The 23065-nt window shown below is 38.4% G+C and overlaps 1 protein-coding gene across 1 annotated transcript in view; it reads left to right on the forward strand.

Moving 5' to 3' along the window:
• COL25A1 (collagen type XXV alpha 1 chain) overlaps nt 1–23065 on the forward strand; it is a 310364-nt gene that overhangs the window by 215339 nt on the left and 71960 nt on the right. The window contains exons 8-12 of the mRNA XM_051789718.1: nt 3890–3961; nt 4821–4928; nt 8672–8707; nt 19345–19371; nt 21814–21858. Of these exons, the coding sequence (XP_051645678.1) occupies nt 3890–3961; nt 4821–4928; nt 8672–8707; nt 19345–19371; nt 21814–21858 (288 nt within the window). The remainder of the gene's footprint in view (nt 1–3889; nt 3962–4820; nt 4929–8671; nt 8708–19344; nt 19372–21813; nt 21859–23065) is intronic.

A 23065-nucleotide genomic window follows, 5' to 3' on the forward strand; every position in this document is an offset into this window, starting at 1 on the left:
CATTTCAGTGTGAGCTGGAGTAGCTGTCAGCAGAGGAATTTAGTAGACCAGTGGTCGCTGTTGATGACTGTAGTGTTTTGTATTCTGCTAGGGCCTCCCAGGGTGTAGAACAAGAACCCTTCCTATGTGCAGTTCAAGAATCAAACCAAATAAAGAGAAAATTGAGTAACTTTGAATCTGTTGTGGAGAACAGCTTTAGATAGAGAAAAAAAATAAAACAGATCTAGGAGTTATTTGTGGCTATATTTATAGCAGAGTGACAGGAAAGGAAGAGAACTCATTTTGTGGAGAGGATAGCTCTTTTTATGCTTTTTTAGAAGCTCATTGTGTGCCAACATTGTCTTTCATGGATGCCAGAAGATGCAATGCCTTCTAAAGCCTCCCATGCATGCAAAAATTATGGACCCATTGTAGTTTTGTTGCTGGGTTCCATTTAATATTCCCGTGTTTCTGTCTTTCTCCAAAGAGGTGTGTTACTTATGCGGGGGTGATGCAGGTCCAAACTGATGTTGCATGTATCTGACTATTAGGTCTAAGACTATTACCACTTTGGTCAAAGGAAAGTTTTGTCCTACTTGGTAACAAGCTGAAAGAAGTAACTAAGCTGCAGATGGAAGAATGGGTTTGTCCCCTTTTCTCATGTGGTGTTTATATAGGCAAAGAAATGAAATACTAATAGCTAATATTAAACTTGCCTGTGTGGTGTTGGGAACCATTGAGAATGCTGGGGCTGTACTGTGAAGTGCTGTATGATTTTGTGTACAGCTACACAAAACTTTCCAAAGTCTTTAATTTTTTTCTCAAGGAAAAAAAATCTTTCATGACAAACCAACATATTTTATGATTAAGCTCCTTTCTTGATTAATTTCCAGTTCTACTTCATGGTCAAGATGAAATAAAACTAATTTGAATTTTGAGTTTCTACATTTTAAAATGTCAAATTGCAAATAAGGTAATCTAGAGGTAACTGAAAATTACTGTTTTGTAATCCTGTTGAGTAAAAATGAAGTTGCTTAAAAACTTTCTGTTTATTCTTTTTTTAATAAATGAGTTTTATTGCTTGCTGCTTAGATTTTACTTCTTTTGTAGAATTGTTGTTTGTTCTCATTTCCATTACATGGATGTTGTGGTTTTATCCAGAAGAGAAATGGACCATGTGCACAGCAGGGCTAATGAGTCACAGATGTAAACATTCTGGCACATTACTATCTAATAACTTCTTTAACTTATATTCCATAATAAGATAAATGCAAATCTGATACATCTGTTTCCTAAATGATGTATCATTCCAGTCTTAGCAGTGCCTCAGGAGTGGATTTCTTTATATATTAGTAGTTTTAGCCTTCTTTGGTTTTGTTTTCTGTTTATGTGTTTCTAAAGAGGAGATTTCAGGTCACTGAGCAATGCAGTTAGCCACACCACAGTTCATCCAAATGAAGTGGGAAGGCTGGTAAAACTGCCACTGGCTTTATAGGACCCACTTACAGGCTCTCAGCTTCCTCATCTCATGGATATGTATCAGGAATAAAGATGCTAAATGCAACTCAAAAATGCTAGTGAAGGACATGCATGCATCAGGAAGTTACTCTGCCTTTTTTTTTTTTAAAGACCGGTGCAGTCTTTGTGATCTGGAGGATCTCTGGTGTGATTGCATGTGGAGGTGAACAGAGCAAATATTTGCAGCATTAAAGGAATCTGCTGCAGCTGAGAGACTTGGCAGGCTGCCCTGGCCTGTTGGTGCTCTCCACTAGGCCAGCTGGGCTGCAAAGAGCCTTGTGCGCTATGGCAACATGGGCTACACCAGCAGAGCCTTCACACAGGACTTTTTGGAAGGCCCTTTTTCCAGCAGCAAGAGCCAGGCACAGCCTTCCCTTTCAGAGGTGCTAAGCTGCAGTCCTGCAGCTGGATGCTGCAGGCCTCGCAGAGGGGATGTGCCACCAGCTCTACCTCCCAGAGGTGGCATGTGGTCATGCAGGCATGAGAGAGCTTAGAGCTACCAAGGCTATATTTTATTCTGTCTTCCTTAGCCTAATGCCTCTCTGCTGTTGAACAAGCCTCTGCTTCAGAAAGTGTGCTATGCTAAATTCAGCAAGAGGGCTTAGAGATTTCCTTCTTTTTAGGAGTTCACTGCTCAACTGCATAAGGTTTCAGCTTTTCCAGGTTTAATTCACACCCTACAAGGCAGCATAAGAAAGCTGTTGAACTGAGTGCAAAATTCACCCTCTTGTATTGTGACAGCAGGCCGCAATTGCCACAGTCTTCAATTTTCATAACAATACAGTGCACGTTGTGCACATATTGGTAGAGTAGAATATGAGAAACTGTAAGTGGCATACAGTGCTTGAGGGGAAAAAATTTGCTCTGGATGTGAAAACACTGCTATGTATTTCTTGAAAACGTTGACCATGGCCATTACGGACTACCCAAGATCTAGCAATAGATTTTTGTTCAGTGTTATAGTTGTGTATGTGCTACCAGTTTATGTGCTGAATGTCATATGTTAAACAGAATGTGAGGAGCAGGATGTTAATTATGCAAAGCACTTCAAAGTATACTATTACTGCTGTAAAGTTCTGCAGCAATCCAGAATCAAAACTTTCTACGTAGCTCTCTTGAAGTGCTGTAGTACATTTTAATTGAAAGTAACTCAATCATCTGCTGGCTGATAGTCTTAACAACTGTCAAATGATGATAACAATTTATTGTAATTTTAAGGAAAGACACCTCCATGGGATTGCTCCTTCTAAAATCTCTTGATATTCTTGTTGTAAGGTAGCAACTTGCATCTGCAGTGCAGTGCAAACCTAACTGTTTCCCATATGACAGAGAGGCTGTTTCCTGTCAGTAGACAATGTGGGGTGTACTAAACATAGTGTTTGTTCTGTTTGTCTGTTAGTACATTGTCTCTGTGATGTTTGTGTTGTGCTGTTTTCGTACCATGTTGTGCTGTGTCCCTAGGGTCTGCCAGGCTTCCCCACAGTCGCTGCTCTGCACAGTAATCAGATCCTCACCGTCAAGGTTTGTGGCTGACATGTACCTGTTCAGTCAGGTCTCTCTGTATCAGCATAAAAGTGCACATGAAAAATCGCTTTTAACGTGGAATACCAATGGATCCTTATGGTAGACCTAAGTCAACCCCTCACCGCCTTTGCATTGATATAAGTACTCCTGATGCAGAGCATGGAATGAAATCCATAAGTCTGTATAGTGTTACCCCTGGAAATGGCCATATTCCTCATGATCTTGATCAGTATTTTGTTTTCAGATGAGTTTTTTCTGTCGTTCTGCTTCCCTGAGGCATAAATGAGTGTGGAAAATGGCAGTGAACTCTATACTAGTTGCATGTAGTCAGCTATTTGTGTTAAATAACACAGGTTTGATCTTTACATCCATATTTTTTCAAAGTGCATTTGCAAATTAAGCAGGAAGCAATCTGGTCAAGCTGAAACTCCAGTCCTTATTAAAATGACACCATTCTTCATGGCACAATATGCTGGTTAGAAAATCTGACTGAAAGTTGAACTGGTGCTTTGTCTCTAGAAGCTTTGCTGAAAGAAGAACATATTAAAACATTGGTTTTTTAGAGCCCAGGTAATGAAAAAACTAATACACATGAAGAATTCTCACACAAAATCTGGGGAGAAAAAAGTTACACAGTTAAGTCATTGTATACGATTAATTCACAAAGCAGTATGTCCTGTACATTAGAGGTCATTTTTTTTTGAAAATGAAATGCACAGTTTCTTTCAGGCAGAAGCACCAGTTTATATTATTTTAACTATTACAAATCTAATGAATATGTCTTTATTTCTTTCTCGGGCCTTCTGATGTCTATTCTTCAATTCTCTCATCTCTGATCTTCAACCTTTGACCTCACCTGCCTGATCAGATGGTGTTTCCTAAAATCAATCATGGGTTTCTCTCTGCTGATCAGCAGCTCATTAAACGCCGCCTCATTAAGGTAGTGCTTCATCTCACTGGAGTCTGGTTCTTCTTTATACTCAGTTTACTCTTTGCTGTGCCTTTTTGTCAGATGCCTTGAAAATGTTTTGGAATGGAGCCACTGTTAATGACATTAACAATTAAAAGGCTACGGGTGGCTTTGCTAAGTGATCCACTTTTAAGATGCCAACAGCTTTTTTCAGTGATTTGCAGCGATGTGCTGAAAAAAACTAAAGCACCATTTTGGGGTGTCTTTTTTATAAAGGGGAAGGTAATATGTTTTGATAACTCTCTTGAAAATTGACTTTTACAAATTAATAGGAAAAAATGAAGAGAGTTAGCTAATTGTCATTATAAAACAGCCTCCCAAAACAGATGGAAAATTACGTACAACTTCGTGGAAAAGCAGTTATTTTCCATTATCATTTTTGAAACCTATCCATATATCATTCATGGGCTTGGAAAATTGCTGCGCAGACTGTATATCCTCAGATGTGACTTTTCTTTTTTTGCCTCGGCTTTGTTGTGATTATGCAAATCGTGAAGCAAACAGCTGCTCATTGAAAACAGTTACTTGCTGTGGAGAACTACATGAGTAAAATATTGTAAGACTACCCCAAATTTTGGCATGTGTGCTGTGGTAGGACAAGCAGTTTAGAATCTGAACCTTCTGCTCTTGTGGCTGATTGCACCAGACAGATACAAACTGCTGGTCTTCAAGGCAAAATGCTGTCTTTGCCATAAGCAGTGAAGAAGCCACTGTCCAGTTCATGGCAGCTTCTTCCAGCCTGTCTTGCACTTTTTCTGAGCACATTGATGTCTTTTTCTGTGGTTGATGTCTCTAAAGCAAACTTGTGATGAGTTTTTTGTTGGTTTAGGGGGACCAAGGACAAGCCGGACCCCCTGGACCTCCAGGGCCACCAGGACCCAGAGGTCCCCCAGGAGATACCGGCAAAGACGGTCCTCGTGGGATGCCTGGCTTAACGGTGAGTTAGTCTGTTGCTGTCATGATGTCCAGGTTTCTGTGGAGTGTATGCCAGCTTAGTTCCAAAGATGTTTTCTGAGGTAAGATTGGTAAGCAAGACATGTGAAAGCTGATCCACAGGCAGATTTCATGGTGTACCTGAAGTCCCCCACACAGAGAGCAAGTTCATAGCAGGGCAAGCAGTAACATCAAGGTTCCTTACCTCCCACCCTTGACAGTTTCTCCACCCATTCTAAGGTTTCTCAGTTGCTCATTCATGTTTAATAGCTGTGTGAGCAGAGTCTGCCCCTCTCCACCAGTTGTAAATGTTTCTATTCAAATTTCAAGACAAAGCTGAATAGTTGAATTTGAGACACCGTAGCATGGATGGGCTTGAGTTCTCACTTGCTAGTGGTTTAACCTCAAAAATCATGGAATAAAGTAATAAACTGCTAAATACTGCCCAAACTATGATGAAATTTGGAGTTAGATTCTGCCATCTTTAAAAAAGTAGAACAGTACCATTTCCTTTGGCTCATACCCCATATTTCATTAGAACAAGCAGCAGAATCCAGTATATTGTGTATTGTTTGTTTTAGGCACAGAATCAATCCTACACTTTTTAAACAGATGCATAAAAACATGATTTTATTTTTTTTTAACGAAGTATGTGTATGGGTTTGGTTTTATATCTTGTAGCCTCCTTAATTTTTATCCTTTTGAAAGAAGTATATCTCTTTTCGTCATGAATGCCACTGTGTTATCAGTGCAGAAGTGGAATCAGAGACAGGAGGGAGATGTGACAACTGAGATGGCACATGTGTGGATACAATCATTAAGTAAAGATCATGGCTGAGAAGACACATAGGGAACTAGCAAGGTGATGACCAGCACTGGAAAGAAACTGATTTTTGAACAAAAAGCATAGCTCGTTACATGAGGCCAGGGCAGGAAGGCATTAAATTTCCCTGCAATGCATTTTTAGGAAAAACCAAGAAAGAAAATATCTACACTTCTGACCCTATTTGGGTATTAACTGTATAATATAGCATGATGATAATAGTAAGATTCTGCTAAAATTTCTTGTGAAAATCCAGCAAGACTTGCCAGTTGAGACCTGTGGTACTCTAGGGCTGCTGCTGCTGTTGTTGGTTTGGTTTGTTTTTTTACCACCCTCTCATAAGTTCTAGCTCAAGGTTATGAAATAACATGGAAAGTCTGTTGCTGTCATTGTGATGCTTTACTTTGACAACCTACTCATTTCTTGTTAGTCCTGTGGCATGTCAGGCTTTGGGCCTCTTCTGGGCCTCCCTTGTGTTCTTTTAATGTGGTTAAATTAACTGCAGTGAGCAGAGTTGCTGCTGGTTTGATCTAGTAAGGGCAAGACTGAAACCAGAACCTATTTCTGACTGCAATGATAATATTTTAATAATTCACATAGAAGAGGATAGCAGAATCACTCTGGTGTTGCTGGTTACAATGTGACTGCATGTTGCTTGGGGTTTTGTGCTTTTTAGCAGAGGGATCATTAGTGTTTCTCATAACAGGAAAGTCATGTATTTTATGCAATGAGGTCATTCCATTTTATGACAGTTCTGTAGTGATTTTGACTTTAGATGGCAAGAGAGAGTTTCTTTTTATAGTTTTTAAGCTTTGACCTATAGCATTATGGAAAATCAGTTCATAATACTGCTTTAGATTCAGATACAAACAAGCACTCAGGTAGAAACCATTCAGTTTGCTGACTTTACTATCCTGCTCCTTGCTGCTGTTCCTGATCCTCAAAAGGCTTGTTCCTCTGTGGCTGTGTGACATGCAGTCAAATAGGAGATCTGTAAAGGGAAAACTTATTTGAGAGGTAAGGACAGATTTGTATCTTCAACAGACTTGCATGGACCTTTGAGCTAGAGAGCTGAAAACAATAGCTGCACTGTGTTACAAATAGGGACATTGCAGTATCACACAGCTATAGGAGGATGTCCTTACAGTGACCAACCACCATTAGGCAGATTTTTCCTCTTTTGTAGTGTTGGGCAAAGCAGGGGCTTCTTTTCTGGCCTCTCCCTCTCAAGCAAGAAGCTTTACAATTCCTACAGCTATACGATGATGTTTTGGCTCTTGCTTTCCCCTATGCCCATACACTTGCTGTATATCCTGGAAAAGTCAGGCAGATGAGGTAGCAAGGTAGAGGGAGTAACTCCAGGAGCCACTATTACTTCTCTTCTGCAGTGTAGCAGGTTGAGGAACAGCCTTTGTGTCCACACATCTCTATCTGTGTCATCACCACCTTGCAACCCAAAGGTGTGCATCCCATTACAGATACTTACAGCTTCTAGAGATGAGATTATGTTGGTTTCTTGGGCAGGAAATCATTAGAGCCAAGGAGGTAGAAGTGTTTGGGAAATGCCATTGGGCATATTGCCAGCAGAGAGAGCACCTTGAAAGGGTTGTGCAGTCTTTTTCTAAGCCTTTCTTTGGACATCAGCAGTGGAACCTGTTGGAACCAGAACACACTTGATTTCCTGATAGTGACACGTAGAATAGGTGCCTTCTCTTTGCGTCACACAGACACCGGCACGAAGAATTTGAAACTTTAACACCTCCAAAAGGAAGTAAGAGGAGAGTGAAGGGTTTTTGCTGGTAAGAAGACAATAGAATATGATACAAACTCTTGAAATTTTTTCAGAATTATTTCCCAACGTTTATGGGGATATCTTGATGCTCACTTCAGGCTGTGTGATTGCTATATACGTAAGTTAGCAAGGCTTCAGAGCGAGCTGAAGAGTCCAGCAAGCTTGGGTAATGAGCTGTCAGAAACCTGTGCCTATGTGGCTTCTTTCTTCTGGCTATGTTGTTGTGTTTGCAGATGCTGCATGTTTGCTTCTGAATGTGATGCACACATACCCAGAGATGCAGTTCTGATTCTTTTCAGTTGCTAAGAACAATGACATCAGAACAGTTCTTATCAATTTTATGACAGGCTTTCTTTTATGACAGAGCTGCTAAAGAAGACCCTGCAGCTGTGCTGATACAATAGCACATGGACTGCCCTGTGCTCAGTTGGGTTTTCAAGGGAATGATCTATAAACCAGACCACCGGTTTTTTTGAATGGGTATTTTTAGCCCGTATTGTAGGACTGATATGTTTTACTGCCTCTACAGACAGATGTGTGTGTTCATATGGCAAGAAAGGAGAGAAGATAGATTCTGACTTTATGTAGAGTTGTGCCTGCAGAAAGAGAATACATTGGAAAAATGATGGGTTACCATTTTGAAAGCCAATCCAGGTATTTAGCAGCTGAGTAATTATTGCATGGCTTCAGAATACCAGTATTCTTGGGTTTATGGAACATGATAATTGACAACGGTAAGTTATGCTTGCTGAATGAGGTGGTGACACAGAGCAGTAGTCTTGGAATATATAAACTGCAGGATTCAGCATGTATGTGAAAATGACCTTTCTCTGTGTACTTTAGCACTGTGAAATGGAATATTATATTTAGAACCAAGGGACAGAGTCAGAACACTAATGCTTAACTCTTGCCTTGAGAACTATACCATTACATGATTGTGAAATAGTGCTTTGCTTCTTAAGATGTCTGTGATTTGGCCTACCGGGTTAAAAAGCAAAAAAGTAATATATTTAATATGCAGTCAGATGCCATACCTGTTTAAGAATGAAATTTTTAAGGTATTTTATTATTAGACAGAAAATTGAATTCAAGACATGTTGCTGAAATTATTCATTCCTTATTTTATTCTAAGGGTGAACCAGGGAAACCAGGAGAACAAGGATTGACGGTAAGTACTCTTCCAGTTTGCTAAGAAAATGTCATATATACATGACATATGCTTTTTAAAATGTGCAATTCCAAAAAGCTTTATAGCTGTGTATTTCCTAACCTTTCTTTGTCACAGGCTATTTGAAGCCTTGTTTGTGAAGAAAACAAGAGTGAGAAAGGCAACATCACCTGTCACATAAGGCCAACTTCTTTAAGCTTGCAGCACAGGAAAATAAAAAATCTAAGGGCACAGCAAAGCAAAAAAGAACCAAGCCAGGTATTCCCAGTTCCTGGCCACCTCTTAACACTGTCTCTGAAGTTGGGCTGTTTCCACCTTGAGACCATTGAGCAGCAGAACCATCTCCTTGTTTAAGGGCTAAAATCCAAGCTGTCTCTGTGGTAGTGGCTCTGGACTTTTACCTGGCAGAATAGAGAAAACACAGCACTGAAGCTCTCAGAATATTCTCCTCTTCTGAGGTTTCAGCTTTTTTCCTGTGTGTGTGTGAAATATTTCCTATTTATTTGGAAGTAAATTGAAGCTCCACTGGTTATAAATCAGCTTTAGCCACAAGTTAAGGCATCATAAGTTTCTGCCTGTCACATATTCCCAGAACTGTGAAACATGCAGGGCTTTTTCTCCCTTAAGATCTCCCTAAACACTCATAGTCATTCTTAATTTTATGAGAGATGACAGAATTGTAGCCCATGGCATGTGGTTTTGATTCCTAAATGCTTCTGAGGAGGAAGATTATATGGAAGATTATATCAGCAATCAGTGCAGATATGATTGTTATCTGAATTTATGAAGATTTAAACAGATGTGATATTTTACCTTGACAATTTGCAAAAGATTTTGAATTGACAAAATCTTTTAAAAGAAAAATCCCAATATTCCGAGACTTAGAAAGATCTGCTGTGATCGGGCAGTTAAAAGTCCTGTACGTTTTCATTTTGAAATAAAGGTTTAGCAAAATCAAAATCAAAGCCTCCCAAAGGTACTACCCAATGTTTTAGCATACTTCTGGACTCTTTTTTATTTTGTCTTTTTGGTTTCCAAGGGCCTGTGAAGAATACATGCAATAAGTAGGAAGGGAGGATTTTTTTGCTTGTTTTCTTATATTTGGATTATTCTCCTATTTGACCTCTGGAAAAAACTCAGATTCTGCAAGTGTCTTCTTTCTATTCAAGACCAGATCTTCAGAGCCACAGGATGCTTAAAGGCTTTTAAAGCAAATAATAATTCATCACTTTTTAGTCTCCATGTTCAGAAGGTTCCCACTGCTCTAAAGTAACCATTTGTGTGAAAGAACTAAACTGCTACTGCTCTGTTTCCCTAAATGCAAATGTGTTTAGCTAGGAACAAAAGGTGTTTTAAAACTCAAATCAGCAAGCTTAGGTTGGAGAAAGATCCCAGATTACATGAATATCCAGCTCCAAATGCCTGCTTGAAAAGTCAGTCTGACAGCTAAAATGTTAGGTTGTGTACAGATCAAGTAAAGAACATCAGAGGATCAGGGAGGTAATTAGTTTCTTTTTATTTTTCTTTGTGCTTCTGACATACTCTTTATGCCAGTACAGATTTGCAGACTCTTTTCCCTGTGGAAAGTGCTGCAATCATTCAGGGACCGTCTAGCTGCTTCTGACATCTTCCATCATGCATTTCATGAATTTCCACGTTGAGAATTCAGAAACTGCTGCGGGAATGGCTGATTTCCCAATACGTATGCCATAAAATTGCATTGCTAGAGAAAATAGTTATAATATACTGTGAGGAAAACAGGCCTTTGCCTACCTGAGATTCTTTTTCTCCATTTTTCACCTAATATTTTTTCAAGTAAAGGAAAATGGAGATCTCTGCCCAGAGGAGATTATAGGTTAATTCTGCAGGAATTCTTTTGTAAGGACTTGCCTTTGTTTCACACCAAAAGTCTCAAGTCTGAGTTTACTTGCTGTTTTTTCTTTCTGATGAAATAGAAACCATGAAGTTGATGAGTCTCGTAAAATTACTACCAGTCTTTGTCTCCCAAACATCCCAAGTCCCAAATACACTGGAGTGTAGAGTATGCTGTGGTTTCCCACTTGCCCACATGTCCATGGCCCTTTCCAGTAAGAAGCAAGTGCTGTGGCGTGTACTCTGGTTCTTCCTCCAAGATGGAGGCAGGATACCTCCAAGAAGAGCACCAGATGATGTGAAACAATCCCTACAGTCTTAGTTTTCTATTTTCTCTTCTTAGAAGAAGTAGAATAAATTTCTTGAAGAGCACAAGATATGGTAACAATATTAAGCAACAGTGTTTTTCAACTTGTTCCTCAGAATATACCACAAGTCTAATACACACATTGAGTAACTTGTGACCTACTCAAGCAATGTTTGCCTCGATTTACCAAAAGTTGAAATAATTTTAATGCATTTAGAATTCTGGGAATGTTCATGTTCTCCTTTCATCAAAATAGGAAATCCAGTGACTAGTGAAAAGATGACAACCTGAAAATCTGCTGCCATGTTCTTCTTTGTTTTTAATGAAGTCCTGTGTTAGTAAAGAAAGAGAAAGTCATGTTTCAGGTGATGTTGTGAGAGAGGGCAGTAATAACCTTTCTCCCTCTCAGGCAGGAAAGGTTTGCTTGGAACATATGCCGAGACTGACAACGTTTGAGTTCTCTGATGTGAGTTCTGCTTTGGCATGAGAGAGAGCTCAACCTTCAATACAGGGAATAGTTTTCCCTATTTCAGGTGTAAGAACGTGTGGGTTATGGCATGGTGGTAGAAGGATTTAGGAGGTGGGAGATCTGGTTGTTTCTTACAGAGGTCTCTCATTCTCAGCTAAAAATCTTTCCAGATTGACGGACTCGCAGTGTGCTTCTATTGTTCTTTTATCCTTGCGGTTGAGATGTTTGGGAGACCTCTTTGCATATAGAGCCTTTTTTGGCTCTATATGTTGCTGTGTCAGGAATAATCTGTTTTCTCTTAGAGCCAAGAAATTTCAATTTCTTTTTAGATGAGATAGTGACTTAGGTTTAAGTTATAAAGGTGTGACTGCATGCATCTTGACTGTTAGAAAGGAATGTGAGAATGACTAGTTAGTTGCAATTTGTGTCTGGTTTCCATGGCACTTTAAAGACCTGCAGATCTACTTTCCATGAGGGTTGAAGGTATCATTCCTCTGTGCAGAAAGGATTAAGAGAATTCAGAGGGAGGCCAGGCAGTGGAATGACCAAAGGGATTAAGTTTTGAAATACTGTGGGGAACTAGTAAAGTGAATGCTGAGCAAGAGAAAAGGCCTGTAGTTTCCTTAGCTTTTCAACCTTTTCAGTTAAAGTTTTGCCAAGCCTCTCATAATTCATCCTGCTTCCCATGCCATTTGTCTACAATTCTTGGTGATAAGGACTCTTGAATACCATACAAAAGTTTTTCTTGTTTCTCTTCTCATTTGCAGAGTGAATAATATATGAATTTGTGATTCCTTTCTACCTAAGAGCTATGATTTCTGATTACAGACTATTCATGAGAGCTTAGAGTCATTGATGGAAAATACCAAAGGCTGACACTGATAGATCAACATTTTCAGATTCGTAAACTGCAATAGGATAGAGAGTGTGCACGGGATGGTTTTGTTTCTTATTTTTATGTGTGAGATTTTTTGGGGTTTTATGTTTAAAGTACTTTAAACTAGTGCATAGTAATAAAAATTTGGAATATAAAAATCTGCTATGTTTTCAGCTCCTTTTTTAAGAAGGAAATTACCATGTTCAGCATATGAATCAACCACTTCATGTCACTGAAAGAAAACCTCCATATAGTATTTTATCCCCTAAAATTTGCTTTAAAGATAAGTAATTTTACAGATGTTTTGCATGAACAGAACACTCCAGAATTACAAAGAACTCAGGTAAAGGTGTCTCTTTGCAAAAGAAATCTATGCTATAATGATTAACCCAAATTCAAAATCCCTCTGCTTTAAGATGTATTGTTTTCCAAACTAGTATTTTTGTGCTTATACAGTCTTGCTGGGCATTTGTTCAAGAAAATAAAACTTAATGTTACTGCTTTTACTAGTTGTTCAGAATAAGAAGAATGTTCTCTCAAAGGATACAGCCGTTTTTGTGAAAGACAGTGGAAAAGCGTAACCTTGCAGTTAAGCCTTTCAAAATGTCACATCTTTAAAATGAATTAATATTATTTTTTCATCTTAGGTTAAAATTAACAGAGTGAACACACAGGGACCAGGCAGAACTGTCTAGGAAGTACTGCTGGTTTCAATTCAGCCTTTCAGGCCAATGGTCAAGGCCAGCTTCTCAGCTGCTGTGAATCTTCATAGCTCCTCTGGGAAGCTACTAATTGTGATTTTGTTTTCCATGGCCAGGGTTCTGTAGGCGCCTTCTTTGCTTAGCATGTGGTAGCATGTTCATAGTGAATTTTATAAGGTGTTGTTCTTAAGCTGTTTAGCTGCAAAAGTTTATGAGAACTATCAGATGAAGTGGAAATTTTCAGCCTGTACCTTTCACAGCAACTATTCTTTTTTTCCCCAATACAGTTGCACTGGGCTTAGCTTGCAGGAAATCTCAGGAAAAAATAGGTTTTGGCATTTTGTAACCTCTGGACTTCAGTAATGGCTACCACAACAGTGATTGAAAGAACGAAGAAGCTCTTCTTGAGCGCTAATTAAGAGCTGTTGTTGCTCTTTTCATCAATTAAGGTAGATAGCGTGGAACGGGGGCACAGGTTTCTCAGAAGTTATAAGAGACTTTCCATCATAGTTAATCTGGTTTTTTTAGCTGGACATTCTTATATCTAGGTGATTCATCAATACTAAAGCATTGCACATTTCAATACTAATACTCTAGAAACTGCTGTCTTTATGAAACACTCCTCAACCATGCAGGTACACGTTTTCAGAATTACGTAGTGTTCCTTTTACACAAAGGAAATGGGGTCAGTGGGTAGAACACTGGCTCCACTGAAATGTAGGTGAATGCTTTGTATGAAACCTGCACTTCCTCTTCATGTACATCTGCTAGTTCAGGTTTCCATCTAGACTGATAAGAAACTGGTTTGTGGGAACAAGGAAGGGATTGTCTCCCTTGTACTCAGCACTGGCGAGGCTGCACCTCGAATCCTGTGTTTAGCTCTGGGCCCCTCAATACAAAAAAGACATTGACACGTTGGAAAGTTTTCGGAGAAGGGCAGCGGAGCTGCTGAGGGGTCTGGAGCACAAGTCTTATGAGGAGTGGCTGAGGGAGCAGGGATTGCATATCCTGGAGAAAAGGACACTTGGGGGGACCTTCTCATTGTCTACAACTACCCGAAAGGAAGTTGTAGCCAGGTGGGGTTTGGTCTATTCTCCAAGTAGTAGGACAAGAGGAAACAGCCTCAAGATGCAGCACTGGAGGTTTAAATAGGCTATTGGGAAGAATTTCTTCATGGAAAGGATTGTCAAGCATTAGACCAAGCTGCCCAAGGAAGTGGTTGAATACCCCTGGAGGTATTTAGAAGGTGCATAGATGTGACAGTGATGAATGGTTTAGTGGTGGACTTAGCAGTGTTAGGTTAACAGTAGGGGCTTGATGAACTTAAAGGTCTTTTCCATTTTAAGTGATTCCATTATGCTATTCCAAGTGCTTAATGATTCTTACAGGCAGCAAAGGGGAAATACCTGTTCTCAGGAACAGTCTTGGAACTGCTTTTGTTTCATAGAAATATAGACATAATACTTCCTACAGGCCTTCTAGTTACAAAGAGCTTTTACTTTACATAGAAAGTATGGAAGTAAAAAAATTTCATATGTTTGTTTTCTTGGTTTTTGGTTGAGGGTTTTTCTTTGTTTGCAAGGCTTTGGAATAAGAGTTTTTGTACAACAGTGTATTGCACCATTGTGACCTATTTTGCTGTATAGCTTATTCAGTATACAAAAATATTCGCTTTTTCATTTTATTTGTGTTAGGCATTTTCATTTGGTGTTTGTGCTCACTGTCCATAAACTCTGACACCTTGTAAAAGTCCCAGACCTGCAAATTGAAAATGCCCTAACTTTTGATTTCATACATTTCTTCCAATGTTAAGCAATTGAGTCCCTAGAAATTGAATACAAAAATACCTTGAGAGGATTGCTTATGTAGCACACTCTGAATTACTGCTCTTTGAAACCACAACTTTTACCTTTACAGGGTAGAATTTTCTTGGTTTGCAGCTTGCTGAAACACAAGGAACAGATTAAGCATAAAATGAAAATGTAACATTAGAAAGGAGGTGTAGGAAGAATTCTGGACTCAAAACTTTGTTCTAACTACATTTAGGTCAGTCTTTTCAGTTTGTTTGGGCTTTTTAATTTATTCCACATAGTTATTTGTCAAGACCCAACTGGAGTACCCAACTTCATTCAGTAATTTCTATGATACAAAGGTTTGACCAGATATAGTCTCTGGAGGTCTGTTGATTTCCAAAAATAGTGATTGAAGAATGGCATTCATAGTGGAAATATTTTTACCTTTTAAAAACCCAATTGCATAGAAGACTTTTATACACATTTTTTTATCCTCGATTACCCAGTTTTCCAAGTGTTTAAGTATTATCAAATAATTCTCTGTCTCCAGAGAAACACAGATAGCAGTTAAATTTCTTTGGAGCAACACATCTTCTTTTTCCATCTTCCTACTGTGGAGCTATTTGAATGAGAACGTAATTTAGTGAAGCCCTGCAATAATTTGTCATAGCTGTTGTGCTACTTTACTCAATTGCACATGATGGCAAAGGGTTCAATCTTTTGAAGTGTTCATGATATCTGAGTGAGAACTATTTTTTATATTCCTTATATTTAGTTATCATCTTATTCTGGAAAGCACTTGTAACCAGAATTTTCAGCTCTCCCAGTTGAAGAAGTTTCTTGGTGAATGTGTGTCAGTTTAAAGAAAAGCAGCATAACTTTTAAAAACACTAAGCAGTCACTTCATCTGAACAGTTTTCTTGAACTTCCTTTGGAATTTTTTAAGCCTAGATGCTGTTTATAAAATGAGCTTTTTAACATCAATTGCCAGTAGTTTAGGAGTTGATTCTAAGCATCCCGAAATGGAAACTCTGGAAGCTTCCAGTATTACAGGCAAAAGACAAATATTTACTATCAACATAATCTGCATAGACTATTATGGAGGGGTTTTTTATTAATTATATATATATATATATATAAAATATATATAGGTAGTTAGGAGTTGAAAGAATTCTATAGCTCTTGTTTTAAAGGCTTCTTTTTGTTTTGCTTCCTTCAATACCCAGGTGATAGTGACAGAAACCGAGTGACAATATATTACCTGTGGCAGTAGATGAAGCCTCTAACTAGTGAAGATTACTGCATGTTTTTTATATGTGTGGTCACTGCAGAGCTGAGGCTTTGGGCTTGAGGGAAATGAGGTCGGGAGCAGTGGTAGCAGCTCTCTGCACGGGCTACCTGGACCCAGTGGCAGATAATTATCCAAAGTGAAGTTTAGCTGAATCTGCATTTGCAAAGCATTGCTTTGGTTGTCCTGGAGCAAACAGCAGGGCTAGCATATTAGTGCAACTGTTATGGAACGCAGAATGGTTCAAGAAAAACAAAGAAAAAGCAAAGCAGTCTAAGGAATTGTTTAGAACTTTCATGTATTTCTTGCCTTCTGCTCCTGTCTCAAGACCTACGCAGAGATTTTGATAGCTGGTCTTATCTGTTCATCAAGTGGGCAACACAGCATGCTCCCCAATTCTGTAGAATAATCATGGGGAAAAGTCCACATGTTCATATTGAATTTCCTATATAGATTCTTCTGAAAGCTATCATTTATACCTCTGGAAATGAATTGAAGTTTTGGGTTTAGGTTTGGGGTTTTTTTATTATTTTATCCTTTCATATTCCTCTCTTTCTCCCAGATTTTATTTGCTTCCTTATTTCTGCCTCTCCAGTGCGATTATGTGCCTTGCTTAGAGACTGTAGGTAACTCATAGAAAATAGGCACAATTCTGGAGTGTTTTGTATGTTGGGGGTTTTTTTTAAGTAGTTTTCTGTTAGTAATTTAATTTCAGGTTTTCTGTTAAGTGGCTGCTGGCAGGCTTATGTGGGGGAGGGATGGGAGGGATGGGAGCTGTCAGTGAATGAGCTGTTAATTTTCCAGTGGCTTTGAGCTTCTTTCCCAATGCTAGGGAGCAGTGCTTTGAAGAAAAAAATTTTTCTATTCAGCTATGTTTTGCAGTCTGGATGTTCTAAAGATAAGAAGCATGTGTTACCCTGTGTAAACTAGGAAATATATCACTTTAGGTAAGGTTTTGTTTGCAATTGGTTTTCTGAGCATACCATTTCTGAAGGTAGCTGTACTGCTGAGGACTGTTCATGTCATCAAGTGTCATGGTAGCTCAATGGACATGAGCTAATTCTAGTCTGATTAAAGGCTTAAGCAGCAGAAATGGAAAACTGTTAATTGCATAAAATATTTATTGATAAGTATCTGCTGCTTCTTTTCTCTGAGTGATTTATTTTAAAGGCACAGTAAGAGCAAGACTATGCTACTATATAGGTATTTTCATATTCAGTAACTCATCTGGAGAAGCTGGAATGATGTCAGGGATAAGGGGGAAATTCTAGGAAAAGAACTTTTCCTGGAGATATCTGCAATGTCTTGAATTATATCCTTCCCACAGGCTGACAGCTGCAAGCACCAGGCACAAAGTTCTCAACAGAGCAGCACATTTAACAGTTTACTTTGCGGGATAGTATTAATAAGTGAATTATCATTTTACCTTCATATAGTAATAGAGTATTGAGGGCTCCCCAGTGGCAATTTAATATATCTAAATGTCTTCAGAAGGTTTTATTAGCTTCTTAAGTAGTTAGAAACCAAAGGGGCAATATCCATTCCTTGGACATGAAAGTAGCCGGCATGAGCTATGAGGGTAGTCTTCAGTTCTTCTGTATTCAGTTTGTCCTACTGATGGAGGGATTTTTCCTGGGACCTGAAATAACCCCCAAATGTAGCTGGTTAATATGCAAAAGGTCAGCAGACAACTAATGTCCAGGATGTGGACATTTGGAGCCTGTTTTGGGAATGTTGATGTAGGAAAGCTCTAGTTTGAGCATTAATTTCTTGGAGTTTTTAAGGTACTGGACAAACTTGTCTCTTTCTCACAAAAGAAGAGGAAGATGGTGTCCAGCACATGGTGAGCTGGAGGGATCTTTCTCCATCTGTAAAAGCAAATGATCACTGTACTCGCTGCTCTGATCCTCACCAGTGCTGAGTGCCTGGATACTTCTGCTTTCTTTTGAAGACAAGGGAGTAAAATTGTCACCCTGTATCTCACAGTGGCTTTTGACTATCAAAATCTGTCCCTATAGTCAAAAGGAGATACTCACAGTATGCTAGTTCTGTTAAGACGATCAAGCAAAAGTTTCAAGAAGCAACACTGATCTATGCTTTTGTGAAGTTCGATGCCAAACCTTAGACATATGAATCCACATTTAAAACTGCAAGGCTTTCATCCACATCAGTGGATACAGCACCCAGAATTACCACCAGTGGAGCTTTTCCTTCTTAGCAGTTAAAGTTGCATTGGAGCAATGTTCCAACAAGCCCTGCATCTACCAACAGTTGAAGATTCTGTCTAAGTTCACACTCATTTAAGAAAAAAATCCCCCACACATTTTGAAGCAGCAGTCCTTTTGTTTTTCTGAACAATTGCAGTTCTGATATCAGTCAATTCTTCTTATATTCTTTCTCACATCAGAAGGATTTGGATTCTTCAGCTTTAGTGTTTTGTTTTGCACACTCGTGAACTCGGAATTCACCTTGCTTGATATAGCACCCGTAGTAGGAACATGGGGAAAAAAGTACATGAGAACTATGGTGGACATGGTCTGGCAGTTACCAAATCAGACTGCTAAAGAGTCAAAGGCATGGTTAGTTGATCTGTTTTCTGGCTGCTTCTCATCTTCACTGTGGCCACCTGGGTACTTCAGAGACAGCAGATGAGAAATGAGTCCTTTTAATATCAATAAGACTTTGGCTCCTGTATGACATTAAGCAGTTATGCTTTCCTGAATTGAGATGTCTCTTCCTGCCTTCTCAGGTCATTGGGACAAAATGGTGGTTCTTTACTTCCCAATAGCATTCTTAATAATTTCTGAAGTTAATTCTTAATGATTGTTCTCTTAACTTGCAAAGGATGGCACAGAGCACATGTTGGGTATAACACAGTCACGTGTGCTGATACCTAGAAGGTGAGGAGATTTTGAGATTTATGCTTCTTTCTAGCTTAAGAATTCTTGTTTGCATAAACCTTGTTTTTACGCTACCAAGCAGATGTATTCCTTTGTTTACACAAACTGGCTGTTAGCTGGTATAAGAGAGAGAAAAAACACAGTCATCTTAATGCTGACAGGTTTGTTAGTACTAGAAGAAACAGATGTCATGGAAAAGATTAGAAGGGGGGAAAACTGAGTATTGCAATTAGTAGATCAGTTCCAAAAAGTGAAGAAAAACGGTTCATTGTGCATTTTGAGCATAAAGTTTTACTTTTCCTGATGTATGAAACATCAGCTGGTTTCAGTCCAGTATCAGAATGCTTACACAATAAGACAGTCCTAATTGGTCATTTCAGTTTAAATTGGCTGGAGTTATGATGTTAATTGAATTGTTTTCCCTTTGCAGGGACCTCAGGGACCTCCAGGACAAAAGGTATAGTATAAACAACAATACTGTGAAAGTGATTATTCCTCCTAGTGCCAAATTGAAAGCAGAAGAGGTGAATGGGATTAGCTACTGTACACTGCATTGAATTAGTTAGTTTAGGTTCTGAATTTTGTTTTTGCAAAATGCAGCTATATGATGTGAGACATCAGATTTCTCATTTCCCCCATCATAGGAAGTTCAAGCAATGCAGAGCAGACTGTTTTCAATCTGTCTGCTTAACTTTCAGGTGAAAAGGTCACTATAATTTTCATGCACTGGTACGATTAGGAAACCAAAGTTAAAACGTTGTGAAAAGTGGGGAGATAAAGTTTCTGATTGAATGCACACCCTTACTCAAGTAGATCAGTGCCATATGACTAAAGAATTGACCAGCAGAAACAAAGGACATAGGTGTTGCTGATAAATGGTGCTTGGTTAGTGGTGTTCAGGTGGTCTGTTGGTGTCTTCCTGTTCCTTCGGTAACCGGAGACCTGACTTCCTGGGAATGCTTTCAGCATTATTTACACTCATTAAAGCTGACTGCCTCAGTTTGATTGAGTGAGTTTAGGATTTATGGAATTGCACCATTAAAACAATCCTCAAAATATCACATACCACCAAGGCGAGTAATTTTCTACTTGATTTCAAAAGATATTTGTAAAGATATTTATGAAAGATATTTAATAAATTAAAGATATTTAATAAAATGGGCTTAATTTGTATAAAGAAAAAGAAGAGGCAAAGAATAAGTAGTATTGAGATGTGAGAAGGATAATGTTCTTTAGAGTGAAGGTTTGCTTATGTCTGTTAAAATGGAACATTTTTAATAAAACAAAGAAAAACCTGTGACATGTGAAAATGTAATCCCAAAGCATACAAATTGGTGGAATTTTGGCAGCTGTGAGTTTGTACAGAGCTTGCAGACTGAAGGAGAGGACTGCCTTTCATGTTTGGCAATGCAAGAATGTGGCATTTTTAAGTCATACTGATGTCTAAATTGTCATTATAAAATTATACCATAATACTCTGTGAGTAGGATATTTTGCATGTACAGCATCAGCAAAACCCATGCCCTGATGAACTTTTGAATACCTGATAAACTTTTACTTGACACAGTAAAATCAGCTTTATTTACATTTTCTAACATTCTGTGTTTCATAAGGAAAATCATCTGCTGTCACTGAGAGGAGGAACTCTTATAAATAGGATAGTTTATTGAGGCTGATGGTTTAATGCCCTCCTGAGCTTTGCCTTCTGGTTTTCTGGAAAAATTATACAAAGATGTGAAAATGTTCATTAGGACCTCTTTGCAGTGCCTAAAAGTCATAACCATGCATCCAGCAAAAAGAGACAACAAGGATGCCAGAGTGGAAGCTTTGGGAGAAAGGGGAGAGCATTCTGGGTCATGGAGATATGCTGGGATGCAGTGTATAATTTCTTACTTATTTAAAGCTCTGTTACTAGCTGTTGGAGGTTTTTTGAGATCCTAATGAGTTGATTCCTTTTCTTGTTTCACAGGATTTCCCAACTCTATTCGTTGACAACCGTGTACATCCATTTTCGATTCATTCCCTTTTGGGTGTTGGTGCCCTTTGACTAAACCATTTCTAGTGAAACCTCTAACCAATATGAATAGAGGGGGAAATGCCATGCACCATTTCTTTCAGTTTCCTTGCTGAGCAGCACCATTTTCATATAAAAAGAGGAGAATGCTGTGTAAGCATGTCCAGTTTTCCTGCTTTCCTTATGTGTCGTGTTTTCTCTGAACTTCTGTACCAAGTTGCACAAGGTCCTTCAAAAAAAGTGTCCATCACACAGGAACTTATAGTGTGAGAGCTTTGTAAACAAGATTCCTCCAATGTTATAAGTCAAGGTCATTATTTTATTTTTCTTCTTTTTTCCTTGTGTTAGGCCTGTACTGACTTAAAAATTTTAATTTCAATAGTACTGATGCAGTTTAAAAGTGTATCTGTAATTTGCAACGTCAAGCTTAATCACTGTAGATTATCTCTTAAAAACCTTAGGATAGATTGGTGCCACCAGTTATTGAGCTTGAAGTGTCCCTGTAGAAGCATTAATAGTTTTGTTCAGGTGCTATGTTTAATTGCATAGGATCAGTCTCAATATTTATCGAGAGCATTAAATGGAGTTGCATTTTAATTCTTACATTTCTTGTGAAGCATCAACAACATTACAAAGCAACCATCACCTTGAAACTTGTTTCTGGAAGAGACTAGAGTCATTAAAGTGTACGACATGAGAATATGTCTAATTAATATAAAATCTCAACTGAAAAGAGAGCTCAGCTTGGATAAAAATTAGTTTTTGAAAAATTTATTGCAGCTACAATAGGCAAGCATTCACCATTAATTCTAAATACTGTTTTAAGAGATGAAAGATTTCATTACCTGTTTAATTTGCTAAACACTGGTATCTGTTTTCCTCCAGGGTTCCATTGGAGTGCCTGGTGTTCCAGGGAGAGATGGACAAGTGGTGAGTTCTCTTTGAGTTTTGTCAGCACTGCCATTATTTATGTAGTAGATTAAAGCAATTTCGGGCTTGTTCACATGGGCAATATGCAACCTTATATTCAGAGCTGTGGTTTCAAATTAGCTTCATGGAAAAGTCTATACTATCTGGTTTGTACTCTGAAATGATTTTTTTCTAGTTGTACCTCAACAAGCAGCAAATGTAATTAATTAAGTTGAAAGTCTGATGTTCAAATTTGATGACGACTGATAGGTTCCAGAAAGAAATGCATTTAGTAGTGTTTTACTTTAGACAGCATATTTACAAACTAATGGGTTTTTTACTTTTGATTAACTCAGTCCCATGATGCAAACACTTATGTTGATATTGGGTATTTATACAGTGCCGATACATTGTAGTACAACCTATAAATAGAGAATAAAAAGAGACTGGAAACACAGGTGGAGAATAATGTGAAATTGAATTTTGGGGGGAAAATTGCAGAGAAATACATCAATCAGAAATGTTCTTGAACACAACTGGGAGGAAATGCTAACTCTGGCAAGACACTGTCTTCTCTTAGTGCCATCACCAAGTAAACTCATAGTTCAGAACAGGCCTCCATAAGGAGAGGTCACAATAAAGCAGCAGGGCTATTTTCGCAGCATTGCTAAGGTTTCTTGGCAAATCTGGGTGATGAAGTTTAAATAGTATCCCTCCCTGACTGTAAACAGTATTATCCATCTGTTGTTCTCACAAGCACTAACATTCCTAGTGAACTTTAAAAGCACTGGCAGGGGATGCCAAAAGGAAAATGCATGATATATATTTTCAACAGGTTTAAGCAGCAATAGATGATAGTGTATAAGGGTCGTATTAGACAATCCTGTCTTCTGCCTCCCTCACCAGGAGCCCTAGGAATAAAAGTGCTAAGATGTATCAAATAATTTAGTTTTAATTCTTCTTTTATTAAAAAAAAGTGATCTTTCTAGTAGCATAATACGTAGTATTAGACTTGTGTTTTGATAGTGATTATAAGAAATTATATAATAATCTGTTGTTTCACTTCACTGATAGTGATAGGAATTTATTTTTAAACTATTCAGGGTATTATGACTAATATGGAAGAACAAAATAAAAAATATTTAGAATTAGCAACATATATATCATACAAAAATATATAAGAAAATGATATGAAACAAATGTGCATTAAGACCTCAGATTTTTTTCC

Source organism: Manacus candei, unplaced genomic scaffold (assembly GCF_025592945.1).
Source record: "Manacus candei isolate 608988 ecotype Guabito, Panama unplaced genomic scaffold, ASM2559294v1 h1tg000028l, whole genome shotgun sequence".
Lineage (NCBI taxonomy): Eukaryota > Metazoa > Chordata > Aves > Passeriformes > Pipridae > Manacus > Manacus candei.